This window comes from Taeniopygia guttata, chromosome 15, assembly GCF_048771995.1.
Source record: "Taeniopygia guttata chromosome 15, bTaeGut7.mat, whole genome shotgun sequence".
Classification (NCBI taxonomy): Eukaryota; Metazoa; Chordata; class Aves; order Passeriformes; family Estrildidae; genus Taeniopygia; species Taeniopygia guttata.
This window is the reverse complement of record NC_133040.1, coordinates 10,155,014-10,179,912: the sequence shown is the minus strand read 5'-3', so window position 1 is coordinate 10,179,912 and position 24,899 is coordinate 10,155,014. Positions and strand designations below refer to the sequence as shown.

The 24,899-nt window shown below is 45.6% G+C and overlaps 1 protein-coding gene across 1 annotated transcript; it reads left to right on the top strand.

Moving 5' to 3' along the window:
• Positions 1-52: 52 nt before the first annotated feature.
• Positions 53-24,128, top strand: PTPN11 (protein tyrosine phosphatase non-receptor type 11). Its single transcript, XM_030286075.4, has 16 exons — positions 53-255; positions 4,561-4,683; positions 5,705-5,899; positions 6,927-7,119; positions 8,178-8,294; positions 8,771-8,884; positions 11,476-11,572; positions 12,095-12,174; positions 12,269-12,427; positions 15,173-15,304; positions 16,348-16,502; positions 17,516-17,583; positions 17,715-17,866; positions 19,960-20,072; positions 20,298-20,399; positions 20,720-24,128. The coding sequence occupies exons 1-15, from the start codon at positions 68-70 to the stop codon at positions 20,365-20,367; spliced, it is 1,956 nt and encodes a 651-aa protein (XP_030141935.2). The 5' UTR covers positions 53-67; the 3' UTR covers positions 20,368-20,399; positions 20,720-24,128.
• The last annotated feature ends 771 nt before the right edge of the window (positions 24,129-24,899 follow it).

Here is a 24,899-nt window from a genome sequence, read left to right as displayed (position 1 = left end):
GCTGTGCCGGGGGTCCCGCAGCCCCCGGGGCGGAGCGGCGGCGCGGGGCGGGGCGCGGCGCGGGGCGATGACGGCGCGGGCGGTGACGCGGGGCGGGCCGCGCCGCGCTCGCGGGCCCGAGGCCGCCGTTGTTCGCGCTCCCCGCAGCGCCCGAAGGCCGCGGCCCCGCCGGGACCCCCATGTGAGCGGCGGGCGGCGCGGGGGGGCGGCGCACCGCGACCCGCCGGGGCCACGGGGGAAGATGACATCGCGGAGGTGAGGCGGGAGCGGCGGCCGCGCCGGCGGGGAGGGCGGCGGGCAGCGGCCGCGGCTCCTGGGGCGCCTCCGCGGCCGCTCCCGGGGGTGCGGGGACGCGGCCGCTCCCCGCGGGCGGGCAGGACCCCCGGGAGCCGCCCCGGCAGCGCCCCGGTCCCGGGGGATGTCCCGGTGCCCGCTCCCCGCCCGATCCCGGGGGATGTCCCGGTGCCCGCTCCCGCCCGTTCCCGGGGGATGTCCCGGTGCCCGTTCCCGGGGGACGTCCCGGGGGATGTCCCGGTGCCCGCTCCCGCCCGTTCCCGGGGGATGTCCCGGTGCCCGCTCCCGCCCGTTCCCGGGGGATGTCCCGGTGCCCGCTCCCGCCCGTTCCCGGGGGATGTCCCGGTGCCTGCTCCCGCCCGTTCCCGGGGGATGTCCCCGCTCCCCGCCCGGTCCCAGGGGAACCTCCCGGGGGTGGAGGGATCGGGTGGCTTCGAGTGTCTCGTCCCCGGTGTTCCCGGTTTTGTGGGGGGGTTCAAGTGAGTGTCCCCACGGAGCGCTGGAGCCGAGGGGTGAATTGTTCGTGTGTGGGATCTGCTCAGTACCGAGGCACAGGGGTCGTGCTGCTCCACTGATTTACCCACCCTAAAACACGGCCCACCTACAGAACGAGTGTCCCTGAGCTCCCCACACTTATCACCATTCACTCTCATTTCAAACCTTTGTGGCACCGTTAAAGCACTGACGAACAGCCAAACCCATTTCTTTGTTGTAGCTTCTCTCTGTCCTTAACGTATTTTGATGTTTGTCTGGTACCCACTGTCCTTTTGCGCTCAGAGATTTGGGTAAATGCTGGGTTTTAGGGGAATTATTGTCAGAAAAGGGTATAGACGTATCTATCCTTTTTAACAGATCAGTTCTAAGATTCTCAGACTGGTTTGGGGTGGAAGGGACCATGAAGCTCATCCCATTCCATCCCCTGCCATGGGCAGGGACACCTTCCACTATCCCAGGTTGCTCCAAGCTCCAACCTGACCTTGGACCTTCCAGGGATGGGGCAGCCACAATTTCAATTCATTCACCTCTATAAGTAATACCTATTAAATTATAATTTCTCCAAGGGTAAGTTGTCCTCTCTCTTCTTCTGCTCAAGATGGTGAATCTGGATGAGTTGGTTTCAATCTCATGGCCATTTATAGTAGTTGGGTTTTTTTGAACTATATGGAGGCTTTTTAATCTATGTTGTGTTTTCTGGATGTGCCTGCTCACACTGGGAGCAAGTTACCTTTTGGCAGCACTGTGAATTTCCTTCTTGCCAGAAAAATCCTGTTATTCTGCTTAAAGCCCTAAATTGTAACTTGTGAGGGAGACTGAAAAAAGCTGGGAAATATCAACTGATGAGCCTATAAATAGGAGTAATTAAAGTACCCGTCAGCACATCCCCAGTGCTGTGGCTGTGACAGCTGAGACAGAACTGATTCCATCTCTCCTTTGCTCTTGCAAAGGTGATTAAAAAACCCAATCACTGCATGGAAAATTGTATTGATTTATTTCTTTTGGTTTGGTAAGAGAGAAATGTGCTGGCAGTGTGGACTTAGGGAGCACAGATCCTGCTGGACCATGATAACAAAAAAGGGATAATTGTGGGAAGGGTGGATTTTCCACTGGGTTTTTTTTTGTTTTTTCATCAGAAGGTTCCTTGCTTTGCTGATGCCCTCTTGGTTTTGAGCCCCTGCTGTTTCACTGGTTCCTGTCACCAACATTTCCACCTTGATATGAGCTACTTATGGGCTGGCAAGGGTGTATTCCAAGCCCCCGAGTGAGAATTGCTGCGGGAGGGATGGTGAGGAGCCAGTGTGACGAGGGCGTGGGTTTGGGTGACTTCTGTGATTGCATTTACTGCCCTTGGCCGGGGCAGCTCTGCACCTGCTGCCACGGACATGGGCAGGGAAAACAGGATAAAAAGCCCCAAATGCATTCCATCCCTATAAAAGGAAGTGTGAGAGCAGGTCCTGGCTGAGGGGGGGTGTCACTGGGGAGCGCTGGCCCTTGGCTGTCCCCTCCCAGTTTGGAAGGGCTGCAGCCCCAAGGTTGGGAGCACAAGGGATGGCAGCACTTCAAGGAGGATCCTCCTGGCGGCCGGAACCGCTGGCAGGGATCACTGACACCCCCATTCTGCTATTTGGGGTGGCTGACAAATGCAGCTTCCTACTCAAAGCCAAAAATACAGAGCTGAGGGAGCAGGAGGACGAGGTGCCAGCAGAGCCAGAGTTACATAAAGTGCAAGAAACCTTCCCAGGTGTAGCTTGGCTTTGCTGCACTTGGCTTTTGGCATCTTGGTGTGGGTGTGGGAGAGAGATTTTGGGGTTTGAACCGTCTATTGTCTTTTTAACCTCTCCTTTAAATGCTGGTTAAATAGCAGGTTATTTGTAGTCACCTCTGTACATAAATTATTATTTTTCCTTTCTGTAACCACTCAAGTAGAGCTACTTCCTTAAGGCTCAGGGTGGGATACAGAAGATATTCCATTGGGATGAAGTTCATGGAATGTCATAATAAATCTGGAGAAGCAATCCCAATAATTTCTCCTCTGCCTCTTTAGACATTTTTTGCTATAAACTCCAAGTTTATCAAGGTTTCTCTTGAATCCTGTACATATTTTAAAAGTTTGCAAACTGCACATTTTTTGTGGGTTTTTTTTTCTCCTAATGGAAGTAAAATTTTGAGATTGGAAATACAGTAAATATATGATCACCTTCTCCAGACAACCTGTTGTGGGCTGATATGTGTTATTTAATGTTCAGTTCCTGCCAGGTACTGATGCTCGTGCAGTTTCTTTTATGATAACTTTTCTTGATCTTTGAATAATTGTTAGATAAATGTAACATTATTCATTAGTTCATTCCCATTTGCTTTGATAATTTGGAAGTATTTTTGAATGTATTTTTCCGTGTCCTGTGCATAAATGTGGCATTTTCTTTGTTGTTCTTCAGTGAAAGATGGGGACTATTCACTAAATTTTCATGGTGCAAGTAGAATATTATTAACAAGGGGGGAAAAAGATTCACAAGATTCACACAATTTAATTCTGAAAAGTATCCCAATTCCCATTTGAATGACTTGCTAGAGATTTGGATTTTCTAGAATCCTAAAACTCCAGAACATTTCTGAAGAGAATGCTCTAGAGAAGGATTTGGTGAGAATAATGGCAATTTTTTAATAGAGAAGAAATTGCTACAACAATTGAAATAATATCCCTAAATTTAGACCTGTGCTCTCATATATTGCTGATTTAGCAATTTAGCCTGAAATGCTGAGTGGATCAGGAAGGATCAGGAATGCTTTGAGTTTTTCTGGATAAAACACTTATCTCTCTGTGATGAGCCTGACTGTGGAGTGTTTTGAATATATTTTGTTGTACTTTGGAAAATCCTAGACATGAACAAAGAGGAGCAGGCTGGGTTCTTTCAGCACACAAGAATGAAGAAATTAAAGGTGATTTTTAATTGCCAAGTGCAAAGATGACTGAGCTGAGGTTGGGGTGCTTATACCCAATGGTTTATTTTTAGAATTTGCCTTCTAAAATCCTCACCAAACTCTTCCATGCAGAACTCCTTCAGGGCTGCAACAAAAATGGGTAAATTCCAGATAAGAGCAGAGGCAGCGGTGACACCGAGTGGCTCCAAATAAGTCTCCAAAGTCAATGCCAGAGGTGGGGACCCAGAGCTGTTGGCCACAGCCCAGCCCCAGCTCTGCCTGGGCTCTGGAATAGTCATTGAGGGCACTTTGTGGGTGGTGAGGATCAATAGGAGATTCCTCTGTGGTTGTATTTAAACGGGGCAGATCCGACCCCGGCTCCACATTCCTGGGAGGAAGAGCAGTGGGGTGTCCACGCGGGGAGTTCCTTCCTGACCCCCTCAGCTGTGCCCCAAACCATGAGGTTTTGTTCAGTTTTTAACCTTCAAAATGTTGTCAAGTGTCACTTCGGATGTTTTGTTTTATTTTTAGGTATTTTTCCTGTTTGTCTTTCAGTTTCTTTGTGTGCTGTGTTTTGCTGGAGTAAGGAAATACCACTTCTGGTCTGTGTTTATTTTGTGTACCTTTGATATCATTTTAATCCAGGCAGTCAGAGTGGGGATAAATGTAATTCTTAGGCTTACAAAAAGTTGCAATATATAAAATTGCAATGTGAAACTAATAATGAACAGAAATTTTATTAATTTAGGTGCAAAACTTAGTTTGGAAGCTGTCGGATTGCTCTGTGTCAGTTAACTCTGAAAACCTGCTGTTTGTTTATTAACATTCTTTATTTTCAACCTCTTGTAGATGGTTTCATCCAAATATCACTGGGGTGGAGGCAGAAAACCTGCTGTTAACAAGAGGAGTCGATGGCAGCTTCTTGGCACGGCCCAGCAAAAGTAACCCAGGAGACTTCACACTCTCTGTTAGGTGAGTTTGGCTCTTCCCAGTCTTGCCCCAGGTTGGAAATAATCTTAATTTGCTGCTGTCCTGTGGGGAAAGAGCTGTGGATTAACTCCTTGAAAGAGGTGAAAGAATGCTCTGGTCACTTTTTAATGTTCACTTTCCCCTCTTCTTTTTCTGCCTCAAATACTTTTACCCAGCTCTAGATTGGAGGGGAGTGAATTCTGATTTTACAGCAGGACAAAATTGCTCAGGGGAAGCTGAAATAGCTGGATAGTAACGTTGCTTTTAGCCCTTTACAAATCCATTTGATAACCAACTGGAAGGAGCAGAGGTGTTGGGAATTAGTGATCCAGCAGGAAATCCAGACCCTCCTTGCACAGGAAAAGTCAGCAAGTTTTTAAGGGCAACTGTGGCTTTTTCAGCTTCCAAAATAGACTTTCTGTGACAGTTGTCCTCTGACACTGCGTGGCAGGGATGGGGAAAAGACAGCAAGAGGAAGTAGATAAAGGAAAAGGGAAAAGTGGGATTGGTGATAAGAGTTGTGCTGCTTGGACACTTGTGAGATAACAGGCCTTGTGGCACAGGAGGGGATTCCTGCTGGGAGCTGCTCTTCCTTAATATTAGAGACTGTGGCAGCAGGCAAAGACAAATGTTTCCTGAGGGAGAGACCTTGGGAGCTGGTGGGGATTCTGGAGAAAGGAGCAAACCACCTCTGCTGAGTCTCTCCAGAATATTCAACTCCTCTCATCCTCCACCCTTGTGCTTGTGTGTGGAATGTTGTGTGGCTCTGAGGTGTTTCTGGTGGGGCTCCAGCACGGAATTGCAGGGTTTGTGCTGCCTCCAGCACAGAATTATCCTCCTGTTCTCCCTGGTTGGTGTGCAGAGGAGCTGAAGCAGAGGAGCTCAGCTCTTCTGCGGTAGCTCCATGCTGGAATTGTGAGTATGGATTTCTCCACCATCACCAAATGTAAAACTGATTGATTGATTGATTGATTGATCAGCTGACTTGGGGAAGGGTTTTTTTGTCCTCTGTTTCAAATCTTAGACGAACTGGAGCTGTCACCCACATCAAGATCCAGAACACAGGTGACTACTATGACCTCTACGGGGGAGAGAAGTTTGCCACGCTGGCTGAGCTGGTCCAGTACTACATGGAACACCATGGGCAGCTCAAGGAAAAGAATGGAGATGTCATAGAGCTGAAATATCCCCTCAACTGTGCTGATCCCACCTCAGAAAGGTCAGGGAAGTGGTGGAACATTAATGTCCTTGTGCTTCTTAATAAATGCTGTGTTTATCCCTCTTCACGCTCAGCCTCCATCTGGGAAAAGGGTGGCCACAACCTTGGGTTTGTTTCAGGGAGGTTCCTTCCAAAATAGATGAATAAATGTGGTTAAAGGTGAAGCAATCCAAGCCTCAGTACCTGTTCCCTTCAGCATTCTTCCTTGGGTGGGACAGGACTGAAAAAGAGGGCATAATTCCCTTTATTTTTACTGGGAGAACATTTAATTGGAGAAGTTCTCCTGATGCTGTTGCTGCTGCAAGGAATTCCCAGGGATATTTCTGGGCATAACTTTTTGTGCTTTTCCTAGCAGTGAGTAGAAAGTAAAGGCTATACAAATCCTCAGATTCCTCAAACTCCTGCTTAATAAAGAGAATTTGAGACTCTGGATTTGAGGAAATGTCAAGGGTCAGAACTAAACCAGCAGATACCTGTTTATTCCTAGAAGTGAAAAAATGAGGAAAAATATTCAAACAAGTTATCTCGCTCCTCAGAATACCTTAACAGAGGTGGGGAGGATTGATGCTTTTTTGGCCCTATTTCCTGAAGAATTGAGATTGCTGGGATTATTCTCTCCAGTTCCTAATGGGATAGAAGGGTGAGGTCTCAGAAGTGTGAAGTTTCCACAAGTTTATCAGGAAATTTCGTGAAGGAAATAAAAGAAGAATCAATGCTTTGACAGAGGGAAAGGTTGGAGTGTAACTGGTGTTTATTGGGATTTTTGTGAAGGATCCAAATCAAAGCTTCACTGGAAGCTTGTAGGAAACTCCATGGAAGTGCTTTGAAGTGTTTCTGTCCTCACTGGCGTGCACCTGGACACTTCCAAAGCTTATTTGATTTATTATTTTTACCAGCTGAGGTTTTCCCTAGACCTGGCTGTTGCTGAGTGAACAGAAGGATTCAATTTCATAATAAACACCCGGAGCAAGTGGATTCAGCTGGGATGCTAAGCAGGGTGTCTCCCTCTGTGTCACTTCACTTCCAGGTGGTTTCACGGGCATCTCTCTGGGAGAGAAGCTGAGAAACTCTTGACAGAGAAAGGAAAACATGGGAGCTTCCTGGTGAGGGAGAGCCAGAGCCACCCTGGGGACTTTGTCCTTTCCGTGAGGACGGGGGATGACAAAGGAGAGAGCAACGATGGCAAATCCAAAGTGACACACGTCATGATCCACTGCCAGGTAGGAAAAGCAGGGAATCCATGGGTCAGGAGCTCTGGATACAATCCGCTTTTTCCTGGGATTGCTGCAGGTCATCCCTTTGATCAAAATGACTTCTTTGATGGCATCAAAATTCCAGTATTTTCTGGGGACTGCTTGGCTGACTGGCGCCTGTCAGGGCCTTCTGGTTCAAATCACACTTTGCTGTGCTCAGGGAGCCTTTGCAGTCTCCTGGATGGATTCTATCAAAAGAGGAGTGATTGGATAAATGGAGATCTATCCACAGATGTCTCTCTCCTGTCAGTTCAGGCAGTTACACCTGATAGATGATCAACACTCTGTGAAAATGGGTGTTCGCTCCAAGGAATGCCCTGAAATCTAAATCTTCTATTTAGTATAAGGTAGTTCTTCAGAGGAATAGTATTAAGTTACAGTTTTGATATTTAATCTATCTCAGTGGGCTGCTATTTAAAAAATAATAATGGATTTTTTTTAAATGTATTTTTCTTATTCTCTTTTACTTCTGTTTTACCCAAATACAGTGCAATAACTAAATTGTATAAAAACACCTAAAATGCAGTAACAGAAGTAGTTTGGAGGTAGAAATTACCTACCAAGACTAGAAATGTTGAATTATCAGAATATATTTATTTTTTCAAGAAAACCTCTCTGATTTGCAATTAGCATTTATGTCTTTGAGGCAGATAATTTGGCATTTGCTTCCTTAAAACTGGGATGCTGCCAGGCAGTACCAGCCTTTCAGGACCCAATCATACATTTATTTGGAAATCAATTAAAATCCCTAATTCCTGCAATCTCATCCTGTAGCTGCAGAGCTGCCTGAACCCTGGTTCAGAAAAAAAGCAGATAAATTGATTTTCAAGGAGATGGCAAAAAAGGGGATGTCCTGCAGCGTGTCTGTGTTTCCATTTGTTAAACTTCTATCCTTTAGCAGAAGGATTTCAGTAGAGTCTTTTACACAGTTTTGGAGGTTATTTCTGAAGCAAGGCACAGCCTAGAGGTGCTGTGGCTGTGGTGGTGGGAAGTGAATTTATTTTGAGGAGCATTTGTCTTTTCAGGATCTCAAATACGACGTTGGTGGAGGGGAGAAGTTTGACTCTCTGACGGATCTGGTGGAGCATTACAAGAAGAACCCCATGGTGGAGACTTTGGGCACTGTGCTGCAACTCAAACAGGTGAGAAGGACAGGCCACTTCTGAGCTTTGCCATCTCCAGGATATGTTGTTGAAATGCAGCTTTTCCACACATTCTGCAAGACTTCTTTGTTTTCTGAAGCAAAAAAAAATGAGGAGTAATACTTCATTAAATTAATGAAAAATTTCAATGGGAACAATTGTTGTTAGGCTTGTGAAGGGATAGAGTGTTGTCTCTGATGTGCAGAATTTCCTGGTGTTATCCTGCACTGTAGGAGTTGCAGGGCATGTGCAGAAATGAGACAATTTAATACATTAAATAAAAATAGTGAGGCTTTAAAAGCAACTTTTCGCCGTCCCCTTCCTCACTGCCCTTTGCTTGAATTCCAAAACTCTGACACCCAAAAAGATGCCTGGATCCCAAAATCCCCATTAAAATATTCTCACCTTGGGGGATTTGTGTTTGAGTTGTCTTTCCACGTTGTTCTTTGCTAACCCTGTGCTGTTGTGTCCCCCAGCCCCTGAACACCACCCGGATTAACGCTGCCGAGATCGAGAGCCGAGTCAGGGAGCTCAGCAAACTGGCAGAGACCACGGATAAAGTCAAGCAGGGCTTCTGGGAAGAGTTTGAGGTAATTCCTTATGTTCCAAGGAATGTTTCCTCCAGTGTTTCCTCCAGTGTTCACTCTCACCCTGCTAAAGTCATGTTGGGTTCTGCCTTCCTGCTGTTTCTTCCTCTCCGTCACTTCAGATCCCTGGTTGTGCTCCCATCTCCAGGGCTTTGCCAGCTCCACTCTTGTGGCTTGAAATATTTGCCTTTTTTCCCCTGATTCTCAGAGTGCTTTTTATCCAGGATATCCTCCTGGATATCTTTCCCACCTTGAGGGAGCCTCCTGTGTTTGTCCCACCAGGACAATCCTTCCAATTCCTTCTGCTGTTTGGGAAGTTGGGAACCATTTCTTTAGGGTAACTTCCATTTCTCAGCCCATCCACTGCACTTGACCTTGTGGCTTTTTGATGGTCATTTCTGGAGATCTTAAAGCCGTTGGGAAGTGGTAGAAAGCTCTGGGTTGAAACAGCATGGATTATATGCATTCCTTGGACTTCTGGATGTTTATTTTTGGTTTGTTATGGTGTTTCATTTCTCTCTGCAGGCAAAATTCCAAATTTCTTCCAGAGTGTGTAGGAACAGGATAGGGAGAATAGCTTCAAACTAGAAGAGGTTTAAATGGGATATTGGGAAGAAATCCTTCCAGAATTTGGAAGAAACTCTTCCCAGAGAATCTGTGAGTGGCCCATCCCTGGAAGTGTCCAAGGCCAGATTGGCTGGGGCTTGGAGCAGCCCAGGATAGTGGAATGATTTGGGTTGTGAGGGAACTTAAGCCCCATCCTCCCCACCCCCTGCCGTGGGCAGGGCCACCTTCCCCTATCCCAGGTTGCTCCAAGCCCCATCCAGCCTGGTCTGGAACACTCCAGGCTGGATATAATGGACTGGTTTATATCTCACACACACAAAACCACCAGTGGAATCTGGAATTCCACCAGCAGATGGCAACAGGAAACTGGGAAGTGCTCAGGGAGCTCCACAGAGGTTGGTCTGAGAAACTTCCTGAACAGTGATGAATTTGAAAAGTGACCATCCTTGGAAAAACCCTCTATGATCAGAAATATCCATTAGCTAAATGTACTGTTCAGTCTACTCTGATTATTGCCGGGAGAAGGAAAATTAATCCATGAAAAGTGAAGGAATTAGCACAGAGGTGTGTGAGGGGAATATCAGATGGTGAGGTGAAATGATAAAATGAGATTAAGTCTTCTCCTTTCTCTTTCCAGCAAGAGGGGACAGTCCTTGATCCAGGGCTGCTGAATGGTCAGAGTGGCCAGAATTCCATCTGGAGAGGGATGGAAGTCAGCAGAGGTCATGTGTGTGGGAAGGGATTGTTGGTTTGGCAAAATACAACTGAGCTATTAATTCACAGTTCTTTCCTGACCTCTGCTACATGTTGAAGAAATCTTTCTTGGAGTGGATTTCTCAGTGTTTTCCTTACAGAAGGAAAAGTCTAACAGGAAAAGCAAATAAAATATTTTACCTGTGGGACATTGCACTTCTTTCTTCCCTTTGCTGCTGTCAGTGAGGTCAGCACTAACCTTTATTTTTTTGGGAATGAAGCCCTCTCCTAGCAGTTTTAGTGCCCTGCTTTTCCATTCCCCTCAGGGCAGCTCCAGCTGTCCCCCATGGTGGCAGGAGGGGGGAACACGCTCCAGGTTGTCCATGGATCCCTGTCTGTGCTGTTCAGGAGCTGCCAGCCCAGATGGTGAATTTAAATTACTTGTCTCCAGGCAGGAATGAGCCTCTTGTCCCAGGAACCACCAGGCAGGAATGTTGACAGCCCTTGTAATGTTTTTTTCCTTCTGAACAATGGTTATTTCTGAGCTTAGTGCTGGGATGTTGTAGGGAAGTGGAGGAGGATATTCAGATTTATGGTTGTGTTGTTCCAGCTCTGAATGGGCTTGTTGGGAGTCGCTGCTGCTCGTGGATCTCTCCTCAGGGATGCTCCAAGCAATGATAATTAACTCCAGGAAGGAAGATGTGGTTTCCACACACATTTAATTGCTCCAATTCTTTAACTTGCTGTGAAAGTTTAGCTCTCAGTCCTTTTGCCTGGGATTCCACAGGCAATGCTTTGGGGGCTGTTTTCTGTCCTCTGTCACAAGCTTGAAACTTTGCATCTCTTCTTTTGCTTTCCCTGGCTTTAGGATCAGCTAATTATCCAAGGTCATTAGGTGAGGGAGTATCAGACAGATAGGAGTGAACAAATGTGCCAGTTAAATAACAGCAAGAGTCTGGAGGGTGGGAATGATGAGGGGAGCACCTTCCAAAACCTGGGTGTTCCTTTTAGTGGAGCCAGAACTGCTCTGGGGATGAAAACTTGGAGCAAAGCATTGAGGTCCTGGTGCCTCCAGCTCCAGGGAGCTTTGGGAGTGGGGAGATTTGCCATAAACAGCCTGGCTGTGCAAGTTTTGAATTGCTGCTGTCCCTGGAACATTGTGTTCCAGAAATCCCCACTCCAGGTTGTTCCTTCACTGGGATAATTGATGGATAACCCATTTGTGGTCACCTAATTCCCCTCTCCTCCCTTTTCTCTGGGAGAAGGGATTGCTGTGAGCAGGGACCAGTCCATCCTGCTTTTTTTGAGCCTCCCTGTCTGTGCTTTCCCCTCAGACCTTGCAGCAGCAGGAATGCAAACTCCTCTACAGCCGTAAGGAAGGGCAGCGCCAGGAAAACAAGAACAAAAATAGATACAAAAACATTTTACCCTGTAAGTATCGACCCTTCATTGCCATTTAATGTTACTCTGGTTTATTTTCCTCATTAATACAGGGTTAATTAAGTACCACTGGCCTTTGGCTTTGCTTTAATGATAATTTCCTCTCTTATGAGGATTATCTCATGATTTCCAATTTGGGTTCACACATTTGCACTTTGTAGATACTTGTAATATTTGTTTTTATCTTCAGCTTTCATTTAAAAGCCTCATATCCCTCAACTGTTGCTCAACAGGCTGGAATACTTACATTTAAGAGGATTAATTTGGGGGACAGAACTGCAACACGCAGGTCCCAAGGCTTTGCCTTGACTGGGTGTTTGAGTGTCCCTGTGCTCCTGAATTCCCAGGTCATGTTTTGGTCCAACTGGTCACAGCCACTTGTTTAAAGGAAGCAAAAGAGGCAATTTGGAATATTCTGATCACTTATTTACTAAGATTGGTAATTAATTGATAGCTGCTATGTGGTCACAACTGTACAATGCAAGCACTTGACATCCATGTGTATTTTTGCAGTTGATCACACCAGAGTTGTTCTCCACGATGGTGATCCCAATGAACCTGTTTCAGACTATATCAATGCTAATATTATTATGGTGAGTGAATTCCCACTCCTCCTCCCTAAATCCAAGGGAATCTTACCACACACAGTTTGTTGAATTGCTGTTTGGTTTTTTTTTTTCCCTCTAGCCTGAGTTTGAAACCAAGTGCAACAACTCAAAGCCAAAAAAAAGTTACATTGCTACCCAAGGCTGCCTGCAGAACACGGTGAATGATTTCTGGAGGATGGTGTTCCAGGAGAATTCCCGAGTTATTGTCATGACCACGAAAGAAGTGGAAAGAGGAAAGGTAAAAGCAGATTCCAGCTGGCTTTGGGAAAGGTCCTGACATTTGAGTACAAGTAGGAGCTGAGCTGACTGGGATAAATTGATTTGTGGCCGGAATTTGGTGGGGCACAGGATTCCTTGGAGCTCTGGAAGGTGCTGAGTGTCCTTTTTTATTGGTGCCTGTGAGAATTTGGGATAGATTCCTGTCACATCAAGCCTCCCTTTCTTAAGGTTTGCCTGCTGAAATTTTAACTGCTCCATGTGAATCTCTGTATTTCCAACTTAGGAAAGGAGTCCCTGGGATGGGACATGTGGCCAAGCAGGAATTCTGGGTGCTTGAAGGGAAAAATTCCCTGCTCCTGCAGCAAAAGTCTTGGCTTTTATTTTAGCTCATCGAGCCTGTAGGAACCTCCCTAAAGAAGCAGAAATATGGGATTTTATTATTACACGAATAAACATAGAGATGTTCAGGGAGCTGCCCTGGCAGGATTTCATGCTCTCAAAAAGGAATTTTCTCTTCAATGGTATATCCCAAAAATCTGGTCCTGCTCCCTGGCCTCTGGCAAACCTGGGGATATTTTAATTTGTTTCTGGTTTCTAATGACACAAAGCAGGAAAGAATACGAATGGTTGAACATTGATATCCTGGCTACAGCCACACACAGCTTCCTGGGGATTGTAAGGATTTATCTTTTTCTGATCTTTTTTCTGTTTGATAAATACTGTCTGTTCTCTCTGCTGTTCTTTTTAAGTTTCTCTGCTTCTTCCACACACTATTGTCCACGTTTTTGCCTCCTTCCATATTCTCATCATCTGAGTAGAAAGCTGTTGCCTTTTTAGGGGAGCATCACTTGTGGAAAAAATCAAGCTAAAACCTGAAGTTTTTGTGTGAGTGACTGATGATTGCAGGGGTTCCTCACCCCTAGGGAATTTGTGTGCGTGGACTGAAGACAAACAACACAAGATTTTACAGCATTCTCTCCCTAATTGAGGTGTCAAAGCAGTCACTGGTGCTGTTTGTTGGAGCCATTGGACTTTGTCTTGTGTATTTTTGTTTTTAGTCTTTGACTTTGTCTTGTGGATCTTTTTTTAGTCTTTATGAAGTTCTGTCACTTCATCATCCTGATACAGGGACAGGATTTGTGTTTCCTTCCTGAGAATTCACTGACAGAGGGAGAAGCTCCCCCTTCCCAGTGATAATCTTTGTTTTGGAAGAGGAGAAATAAATTATGGAGTTGACTTGAATACACCTTTCTTCCTTCAAGTTATTTATTATTTCTTTAAGAACCTTCTGAATGTCCTCTGCTCCTCTGCAGTTTCTCCATTATTCTTCCCAAAGTTTGCTCACCCCTTTGGTTGGAGAAAACACTTTAATTCATCAGTGCTGCATTGCTTATTCTTTTTGTACCCTTGATTGGTTTGTGATGCCTATTTCACTTCTTAAAGAACTGCAAACACCAGTCCTGATATCAAATCAAAGCTTTTTTATCTCAGGCCAAGCTGTTTGCAGGAAGGAGAGAACCCTTTGCAGCAGAGCTGCCTCCAAGAGCTCATAGCCTGAGGAAAGGAGGAGCTGTGGAACATCTCAGCCCTGCATCGAGTCCTGGATGTGCTTTAAAGTGCAGAACCAGCAAATCCTTAGAAATTAAAGGAGTTTTGAGCTTTTGGTGGCAGTTCAGCAACCCTTCCAGCAGAGTAAAGCTTATTTTAACATCACATTGCTGTTCAAACTTGCTCTACCAACTGCTCAGAGCTCTGCATTGAAAACTGCAAGTTATTTCTGCTGGCACCCCCCAAAATCAGTGTATTTGCTTCAGTTTCACAGTATTTGCTTCAGTTTCTCCCCTTGTGACAGGGAAAGAAGGGCAAAAATAGCACAAAAGCATCTTGTTGCCTGTGTGGACATGCGTTCAGCCATCTTCCTCTGCCTTGGGCTGGCAGGAGCAGCTTCCCTGTGCCATGTTTTTTCCTGAATATTCAGAATAACTGCAAATAGACCCTCTTGCTCTGTAGGGCTTGGTGTTTGGTCTGTGTTTGCTCTTGCTGGGAGCTGCTCCTACAGTAATTTCTGCTTTGGTGCTGCATTCCCAGGAGTTGCTCATTCCTGACCTGTTGCAGGAGCCAAACCCAAGTGCTGATAGGTGAATCTATTCCTCAGTGGATGGAATTTATCCCTGGGCAAAGATAATCTTGATGGAGGAGCAGCACACCAAAAACTCTGCATTTTAGAACCTGCAGACCTATGAACTGCTCCCTTTGCAGGAGCCTGAACCCACTTTGATGAATGAACCAGGGCTGTGTCAGCCCTTTCTGCTGCAAGCCATGGAAAATCAAATACCCAAGTTCTATAGTTCTATTTCCACTGGAAATTATTTATACCTTTGACCTTTCTTCTTTTGCAGCCTGTAGGGTTTGGGCTGTGGGGCTGAATTCTGTATTTTGAGACCTGTGACTGGGGGTACAAAAAGCAGGATTTTCATCTCCAGCTTTTGCAAATATCCAGGCACAAAATATCCCAAAAGGTGCTAAGAGGACAGATGGCCTGTACCTGTCTGAAATTATCCAGTGGTTGTTATAGAGAGGAGAAACTTCCCATTAAAATAATCTTTACCTCATCAGCTGATTGTCCTCTGTGAACTCTGAAATAAAAGCTTCAGGGTTGAGTTTGCAATGCAGCCTTTTTTTTTTTTTTTCTGCCTGATCATTCCTTTTCTTTTTATTTGTGTTTTTTTTTTTTTTTTTTTTTTAATAATTTGAAATCTTGCAGAGTAAGTGTGTCAAGTACTGGCCAGATGAATATTCCCTGAAGGAATACGGAGTGATGCGTGTCCGGAATGTGAAGGAGAGTGCAGCACACGATTACACCCTGAGAGAGCTGAAACTTTCCAAAGTTGGCCAGGTGAGTACAAGAGGAACTCTTGTCCTTTGAGCTCAGCTTGTGGATCACCCAAGGAAAAAAATGGCAGGATTAACCCATTTCTCTGGAATCAATAAAAGCACTCAGAGATGAAGAAATGGAGCCCTGCCTTCCTTTGAAGCTCCACGTTTAGTTCCATCCATCTTTCTCTTTGCCCTTGGGATAATTGAAGATTTTCCTACCTAAGCAGCTTTTGGCAGGAGAGGAACTGCTGCAGAGCTTGCAGGGAATCTGGGAGGAGGGATAATGCTTTTAACTGAGGACACTTCCATCCAGCCAAGCATTTGCTCCCTTATAGAAATGGTTGCATTGAAAAGAAAAGTTGTGTGTGTGTCTGGGGTGTGGAAAATTCACTTAAGGGAAGGGGTGAAAAGGTGAGAAAACAATGTGGAAATGGCACTTCCTGTTAAGGAACAGTTTGGATCAGGGAGGAGAAGCAAACAGGGGAATTGAGGACAGGTTCCTGTCACATCAAGCCTCTCTTTCTTAAGGTTTGCCTGCTGAAATTTTAACTGCTCCATGTGAATCTCTGTATTTCCAACTTAGGGAAGGAGGCACTGGGATGGGAGATGTAGCCAAGCAGGAATTCTGGGTGCTTGAAGGGAAAAATTCCCTGCTCCTGCAGCAAAAGTCTTGGCATTTATTTTAGCTCATCAAGTCTGTAGGAACCTCCCTAAAAAAGCAGGAATATGGGATTTTATTATTACAAGACTGAACATAGAGATGTTGCTTCTTAGCTGGAAACTGCTCTGGCAGGATTTTATGCTCTCAAAGAGGAATTTTCTTTGCCATGGTGTATCCCAAAAATCTCTACTTACCTTTGGAGCACAGGAATCTTGTCTTGCTCCCTGGCCTCTTTCAAACCTAAGGATATTTTAATTTGGGGGATTTAGTAACTGATGTTCCAGGCCAGGAATTGTGGAGCTCAGGTTGGATTTGGGCCATTCCCCTTCCCCATCAGACCCAGCTGTGGCCCATGAGGAGCTGGGTTTGGAGCAGCAGGGTTTGTGTCCCTGTTCCTGCAGGGGAACACGGAGAGGACGGTGTGGCAGTACCACTTCAGGACCTGGCCCGACCACGGCGTGCCCAGCGATCCCGGCGGTGTCCTGGATTTCCTGGAGGAGGTGCACCACAAGCAGGAGAGCATCCCTGATGCAGGACCTGTCGTGGTCCACTGCAGGTGAGGCTCCTGCTACTCCTCCTTTTTGCTGGAACTCAAAATGTCCCTCAGACATTTTTGGATGTTCCAGGCCCTGGTCAGAAGCATTTGAGACCCTGGCAGGCAGCTGGAAACAGCTGTGATTTTGGGTTTGAACCATGGAACGATTTACCAACCTTGCAGGTAGAACAAGAAGTCACAAAAGTTTAGATATTATAGTAGAAGTAGTTACAAAGTAGAGGGGAGAATTTTTTAGTGCTGTACAGGGGGGTTTTAGTTTTGTACATGGGGGTCAGAGGTTTTAAGTTGGAGGAATGTAGGCCAGTCCTGTTCCTCCTCTTTCTCCTTCCTTACCTCCATGTTCTTGGTGATGTTGGCACTCACAGATTGGTTTAGAGTAGAAAAGCACCATTTAATATAGGTAATAGGCATTGGGGGAATACTGTAAACATGTAACACGTAATGTCCCATATAAAAGATAGAAAAGCACCATTTAATATAGGTAATAGGCATTGGGGGAATACTGTAAACATGTAACACGTAATGTCCCATATAAAAGACAGCAGCAGCCCTGGGCAGGGAGAGAAGAAGCAGTCGGGAGTCAGAGAGGATGTCAGGGTGTGTCTGTGCCTCTGCCTGAGCTGCCAAAAAGAAAATCTATTAGATAACTTGCAATAAACTGCCTTGAGACTGAACAACAGAGACTGCTGAGCCTTTCTTTGGAAGCTTGGGTTGGAGGAGAGACTTTTCCACCACATGGAACCTCTGAACCAGTCTGGGGCTCCGACACTTTTGGCCCAGGGAGCTGAGACCTTCCAAAAGGACAATTTTCCCTGGGAGTTGCTCAGCATTCCCTGTTTTCTGTCTGTACAATGTCACATTCTGGGTGCTCCCCTTGGGAAGGGATTTCAGAGTGTGAACCTTTGTGTAAATGAAAATTTGGAATACAATTTGGAATTCCTTTGGTTGGGGTTTTGGTGTGCGTTCAGAAAGAGCAAAAAAAGGAAAATTCCCTTTTTTTCCCCTTCTTCCAGTGCTGGGATTGGGCGAACAGGAACTTTCATTGTCATTGACATCCTCATTGACATCATCCGAGAGAAAGGTACCTTTAACCCTTTGATTTCCCTGCCTGTTCATGGATCCACCCCAGGAGTGCTGGTGGAGGATTCAGGTGAGCTCCACCCTCACCGTGGTTCTCTTCCTGCTCTTCCCCAATGCCGTGGATGTCCCCAGGGGTGGACTGTGACATCGATGTCCCCAAGACCATCCAGATGGTGAGGTCCCAGCGCTCAGGGATGGTGCAGACAGAGGCCCAGTACAGGTTCATTTACATGGCAGTGCAGCACTACATCGAGACCCTCCAGCGCAGGATTGAGGAGGAGCAGGTGGGTCCATCCCAAATATCCAACAGGAACGTGCCAGGATCCCAGCAGGGAGCTGGGGATTTGTAGGGGATTGTGCTGTGGGGAGGCTGGGTCTGAAGGTGTGATCTGTCTCCTGTGTTTCACTTCATTGTGCTTAAGAATTAATTAAATTGTTAGGTGGAATCCTCTCCTTAAAATACCAATGGAATCCTCTCCTTACATTATTGGGTGGAATCCTCTCCTTAAATTATCAGGTGAAATCATCTTAAAATATAATGTGGAATCCTCTCCCTAAATTGTCAAGTGGAATCCTCTCCTTAAATTAAGTGGAATCCTCTCCTTAAATTAAGTGAAAATCCTCTCCTTAAATTAAGTGGAATCTTCACCATAATTATCAGGTAGAATCCTCTCCTTACATTATTGAGTGCAATCCCATCCTTAAATAACTAATTGGAATTTTTTCTTTAAAATATTAGGTGGAATTCCCTCCTTAATCTAAGTGAAATTCTCTCCTGCCCTCCCTGTCCCCAGCCCTGCCCCCAGATCTCAAAGTTCCTTCCTGTTAATCAAATTTCCTCTGGAGGAAGAATAAAAGATAAGGGTCTGTTAATTAAAGCAGAACCTTGTGCTCTTTGTGTTCTAAAGAGATTTCAAATCTTGTTCCCTGCATTCCTCAAAGAGGAAAATCAAATGCTGAACACTCCAATTCCAATTTTGGGAGTTTATTGGTAGGAAATCAGTTTATTGGAATGGAAAATGAGAGGGCAAGTGTGGTGATCCAACAAAAAGCACTTCCAGGAGTGTGGTGGGATCAGAAATGTTTGGGAATAAGTCGTGACAACCACAAAGACTTTCCCCTGCCCCTTCCTGTTCAGGGAATTCCTTGCACTCCACTTCTGGGGGGTTTTACAGCAGTTTCCTGGTTTTGTGATAAAGAACTGATGTTTTCTCCCTGTCCCTGCTGCTCCCTGCCCTGACCTCATGGCAGTTGGGATTTGTACCTTTTGCTTTCTATGCTAATTAGTCCATATTTTTACTCTTTTTAGTATCTTTTTCCCTGCTGGGGACTTTCCAGCACTTACTGAGTTAGTTCCTCTTTGTCAGCTGGTTCTTACAAAATGTCCTTGTGGTCCTTCCCACAAATTCTGAATTCCACGTGTCCACCAATCCATCTTTGTCTCCCAGCCTTTGTTCAATGAAGCAAATCCAGGTTTGCTCAACAAAACTTTTCCCAATCTGTGTTCCCACAAACTGCTCAGGAGAGCTTTGTCATAAATGCTGGCTAAGAGTGATTTAAGAATCACCAGAAACACCAGAACGAGCTGAGGGAGTTTCAGGAGACCATCTTGGAAAAGCTTCAATCCCAGGAATGTTCTTAATGGGAATTCAGGAGCCAGAACTCCCCGGAGGCTCCACCAGCCTTTGCTGTGAGGTTGGGTCAGCCCTCAGGACTTCTTGCAGCATTAAAAAAAAACCAAATAAACCCACACCCCCCTCCCCAAACCCCAATTCTCTGCAAAACTTCCATTTCTACATTGTTGGTTTCAGTGTTTCCAGGCATTGTGAATGCCTGGAAAAAGGAAAAATCCATCTCCTGTTTCTTTCCCGGCGTAGTTCCCTGGCAGGATTTGGAGCTGGGTGCCAGCACAAGCCTGGAGCATATGTGCAGAATCCAAATAACAGCTTGGCTGCTTTTTATATCAAACCTAATGGGCTCAGATATTATTTTATTAGAGCTCCTGCAAACAACGGTGTCGCTCTGTTGGCCCCAGCTCCGAGCTGGAAATAAGGTCAGTGGGAAGCCCACTGGCTGCTCAAGAATGAAATGGGGAGTTTTCTGCCAAGGAGATGAGGATTGAGTACATTCAGAGGGTTGGTGAGTTCTGCTGGAGATGGTGGGATGGGGGAAAATGGGGATTTGCAGGTTTGATCTCACCAAAGCTGGAGCCAGGCTTAGGTGTGCTCAGTGTTCACTGCAGGACTGAGCTCTCTCCTCACAGACAAACCCAAAAACACCCGTGGGTGTCTCCTCTTGGAACTGCTGCACTGTCTCACTGATTGGCTGCTGGGATTAACCCCAAACCTGGCTTTTTGTTGTGTGTTTTGCTTCACAGAAGAGCAAGAGGAAAGGTCACGAGTACACAAACATTAAATATTCGTTATCGGACCAGACGAGCGGGGATCAGAGCCCTCTGCCCCCCTGCACCCCAACCCCAACATGTCCAGAGTAAGTCCAGTCCTGCCCTCACTTTTGAGCTGTTCTGTCTCATCTTCAGAGACCTCAAACGAGGCTGAGTTACCCCAGAACCTGCCCTGTTATCCCGGGCTTTCCTCTGAAAATAAATCAAGTAAAATAAATTGTCCCTGAATTATGTGGTGTGTATAATAGGATTTTTTTTTTATCTGGTCTCAGATGAGATTGGTGAGACTCTAAATCCTGATTTCATTTCAGAATGAGAGAAGATAGTGCTAGAGTATATGAAAATGTGGGGCTGATGCAGCAGCAGAAGAGTTTCAGATGAGAAGATGTTCAGAGCCTTCCAGGCCAAGGCAGGTGTGTATGGCCAGAGGAGGGGCTGTGTCCAGCCTGGCTTGGGAGAAAACGTACCCAGGAATGCCCAAAATGCTTGGAATTGATCCCCTTAGGGTGCCTGAGTTCCAAAAGCTAATTTCAATTTAATTTTAATGACCTTTATACACAATCTCACCTTTTTCTGCCAAAGCACCCACACAGTTTCTAAGCCAGGGTTGAGCCTTTGGGTTGAGTTTAAGCTTTTTTGAGTCAAAACCAAGCACTTCTCAGTACAATGCTGAATAAGAAATAACTTCTGGGTTTTTTCCTCAATAATTCTTCATTTTTTTTTCCTTTCCCAGACATGAAAATGGTTTTTAAAAAGGTCAAGAAAGAGATGGAAGAAGCTTCACGTGAGCAGTGAACTCCGAGGGCTTGGTACCTTTTTATTTACGGTTTTAATCCTTCAGTAGGCAAAACTTCAGAGCATCTAAAGATTGTTTTTATCTCTTCTCTCCAATTTCCAATTGCTCATTTTCCAAATAAAAGGAAATCCTTTCTACAAGGTAGACAATTACTTTGTAGAGTCAGTTTTGAATCCTGCAAACTGTTGGACTGTCATCCATTTGTTTTTTTAAATAGTATTTTGGTTTCACAGTATGGCTGTTAGTGGGTTGTTTTTTTTTTTTCCTTATTTGAGCAGTTGTGGGGTTTTTGGGAGGCACTGGGTGGGGGTGGGTGGTGGGAGAGCAATGCCATGGATAAATCCGTGACATGAAATGTAAAATACTGATGGGAACAATGTGGATTGTTGGAAAACAGTGGATCACCAGCGTGAATAGAACCAAGTGCATGATCAAATTAGTCCTGATACATTTCAAACTCAGACTGAGCTTCCTGGGGTGAGCAGTTCTTGAGATGAAGGTGCTTTTTTTTTGTGGTAATTGGTGGCTTTGATTCCAATTTTGCTGTGTGGCTAGATGGGCTATTTTGGAGGAATTTATGCAAAGTTGCTTTTACATCAAACAAAGTTTCTTTTCTGTGATGTGTGCCCAGAATAGGAATTCCCTGTGTCCTTCAGGAGACTCAGTGACCTGGGGGTGGTTTGTGAGGACACTCTGTGTTGACTTTGTGCTCAGTTAAATGAGACTGAACTGGTAGAATTCAGGTATTGATTAAGAAGTTGCAGGATGTTTAAACCCAGTGAAACCAGTAACCCACTGCTGGTACCAGGGAGCCCTCCTACCTTTGTGTGGGGAAGTGGAAGCTGTGGAGGAGCCTCCTGGATTTTTAGGGAAGGAGGATTCCTGGTGGGACAGGAGCAACGAGGCCACACCAGGGGCACTGTTTGTTCCACCCCAAGTGCCTTTGGGAGCTGCCTGGACCTTCCTGTCCCAGTGCATGGAAATCCACCTGGAACCACTTGTCAGGGAGACAAAGCCTCTTCCAGAGACTCCCCAAGGAAGATCTGGTGAGGTTTCCACCTAATTCCTTCCCCTGGCTCTGTCCTGGACCAGCAGCTCCCCTTGGAGCTGTGGATGGCAGGACCAGCCCAAAGGAGTGGGGCCTGGTGTCTCCCCAGCACCTTGTCCCCGGTTTTGGGGATGTTTTGGGACTTCAGTGGTGTTGAGGAGTGATTCCCATCCCCACACAGGATGCCTGACCTTCCTGTGTGGTTGGAATGGGTTATTGGCCTTCCTGGTGGAATTCTGCTGGAGCCTGGAATGTAATTAATGCAGCTTTGTCAGGGGTGGAGATGCCATCACCTGGTCCTCAGAGTGCTTTGCAAATTCCAATATTTGAGCAGTTTGTTTGGACTGAATGAAGGTGCTTCATTAATGTTAAGCAGAATTTTGTTCTTGGCCTCTTGTCCTTTTTGTCTTTCGGGGCTTTGGGACTTGATTTTTTGGAACTCCTGTCACCAGCACACCATAAATGTGCTTGACTGTCACAGCCTTATGCTCTAGCCCCGAATCCTTGTGCCCTTCCTAGATTGGAATAGATGATGAGGAGAGAGAAGTGTGGTGATTTGGAAGTGAGATTCCTGTTCTCCATCCCCTGCCAGCCTGTCCCTGTTCCCAGCTCCCTCCTGCTGAGCAGAGATCACTTGAAGTGTTGACATTTGCATGGAGTAATTCAATATTTGCCTCAAACTCTGTGCAGAGTCAAATTCTGCTCTTCAGAGGTTGGAGCAAGGTGGGGACACACCCAGGTTGGGGTTTTGGAGCTGCTCTGCTCCAAACTGGGAAGTCAGAGGGGAAAAGTCAGGAGAAAGGAGGGAAGGATCCTGAGGGAATCTCAACTCTCTGCACTCAGCTCATGTGAAGTGTCTTAAAAGCTGGACCTGTGCAAGCAGCAATCAGCACAACGTTGCCTCCTGACCTCGTTCAGAGCCTGCCTCTGGAGGATTTTATTTGGGATTGTTCTCCTTGGCAGCAGGGAGTTCTTGCTGCAGAATGTGTGGGAATCCTGGGGAGCACACGGTGGGGGAATGTCAGTGAGGGGGGAGCAGGATCTGCAAGATTGTGACTAAAGGAATAAATTCTCCTTTCTGAACCTGTGTTAGGTCCTGGTGGGCACCAAAGGGGAGCCCCTGCACCCTAAAATCTGTCACCAGAGACAGGGAGGGTTCTTAAAGCATTTCCTGCATTAATTCCAGCAGATAACTTTGGGGTTCTGACAGATGAAGCAACAAAGATAAACTTCCTTTGGTTCAGGGGAGATCAGTGAGTGTGATTCAGGGATTCCCAGGTTTAGGGAATTCAGTTGGAAGCAGTGCTGGCCAAGTTGTTCTGGAGCAGGGATGGAAAAGGGATCCCAGGGTTTCCCACAAGGGAAATTTACCCCAAGGCACAATGATTGATGCCAGTGTGAATTTGCTGCAGACTTCATTTACTGAATGTGTTAGAGAAATACACTTTAATTTCAGCTAACTCTTGTTAGGCCTGATTTGTTCTATTAATCCTGACCAAACTTTCCTTTTTTCCTCCTAAAAGATGTGTTTGAGACATGATTAACCAGGACACAGCTAACAAAGGTATCCAACCTGTTCCCTTTTTTTTGTTGTAGGGCTGAGGAAATTCGCAGCTGGGACTAAGATGTGTTGTCAGGGTTAGGTTTTCTACCCATAACTCCATTATTTCAAATTAATTGTTCATTTCTCCCTTTTCAATAGTGAAAGGTAATGAATAATTTCAAGCCTGTTTATTTATGACATTACTGTGATTTTTTTTTATTGCAGTACTAAAGACTAATGAAAAAGGATCTTGTTAGGTGGAATAGGCCTTGCATTTATTTTTTTTTCCTGCAATGTATGAAGTATTGTACCAGAGTATTAAATGAAATGTAATATTTTATTGCAAAATTTCTATCCTTTAGAAGGAATACATTTAGGATGTCATCAATTTGATGTGAATCATGTAAATGTTGAGAAATGAGCTGTTTATTCTACATCTGGTGTTTCAAAAAGATTTCACCTCTTGCCTTTTGCCCACAGTCTGTAGCCCATTTACAGTTGTCAAAAATGTGACATTAAATAATAGTTCCTGTATAGAAATAGTGGTGGTTGTCCATTGTTTTCTGGGCTGGTATTTATGGGGTTTAATTCAGTTGCAGTGGGTTTGGTTTAGTTGTTTTTTTTTATTGCTGCCAAGCTGTGTTATCAGGAATAAACCATATCTGTAAACAGCAGAAATTCAATTTCAAAAAAGGGAAAAAAAGAAATTCAAAATAGAAAAAAAAAATTAAATAAAAAGCATTTTCTTACCATGATTTGTCAGTCCCTGTGTTCTCCACCTTAGGCACCAAGGATGGGATATTGGGAAGAAATTCTTTCCTGGGAGGGTGGGGTTAGAATTCCCAGAGAAGCCGTGGCTGCCCCATCCCTGGAAGAATCCAAGGCCAGGTTGGACAGGGAGCAGCACCCAGGGCTGGTGGCAGGGGATGGAGCTGGATGATCCTTAAGCTCCATTCCAGGATTCAGGGACTCCAAGGAGGGGTCGGTGCTGTCAGCAGGAGCTGGATTCTGTCCCAGCTGCTCTGCCAGCTGCTCCTGCCACACTTCCAAAGCTCTCAGCATTCCTGACTCCCTCACACTTGGAGCCACACACTTCCCAAAATGTCATTTTCCCAGGACCAGAGCAGAGGAGTGAATGCCTGCCCTGAGGTTTTCCATTCCTTAGCTCCATCAATACTGATTTTTACTTCCCAAATCCATTGGGAATGCTCCCACTAGGGATGTCATTGGTGTTGTTGATCCCAGAAATCAGCCTGCACGAAGGGATTTGAATTCAGGGATATTCCCACTGAGTGTTGCCTCTCCCTTGATCCCACTTTCAGGGCCGAGCGTTAAAAATGGAACTGAAAGAAACTTTCCAGGGAATAAATCAGCTCAGCCCGAGCAGTGCTGGTTGAACAGCAGCAGAATCTGGAGTAAAACAAGCTTTAATCTCATGGCTGGGGATAATCCAGTGAAATGGCAGGAAGGAGGCAGAGCCCCGGGATCCAAATGGAGCCGGGAGCTCTGGAGCAGCAGCTTGGCTC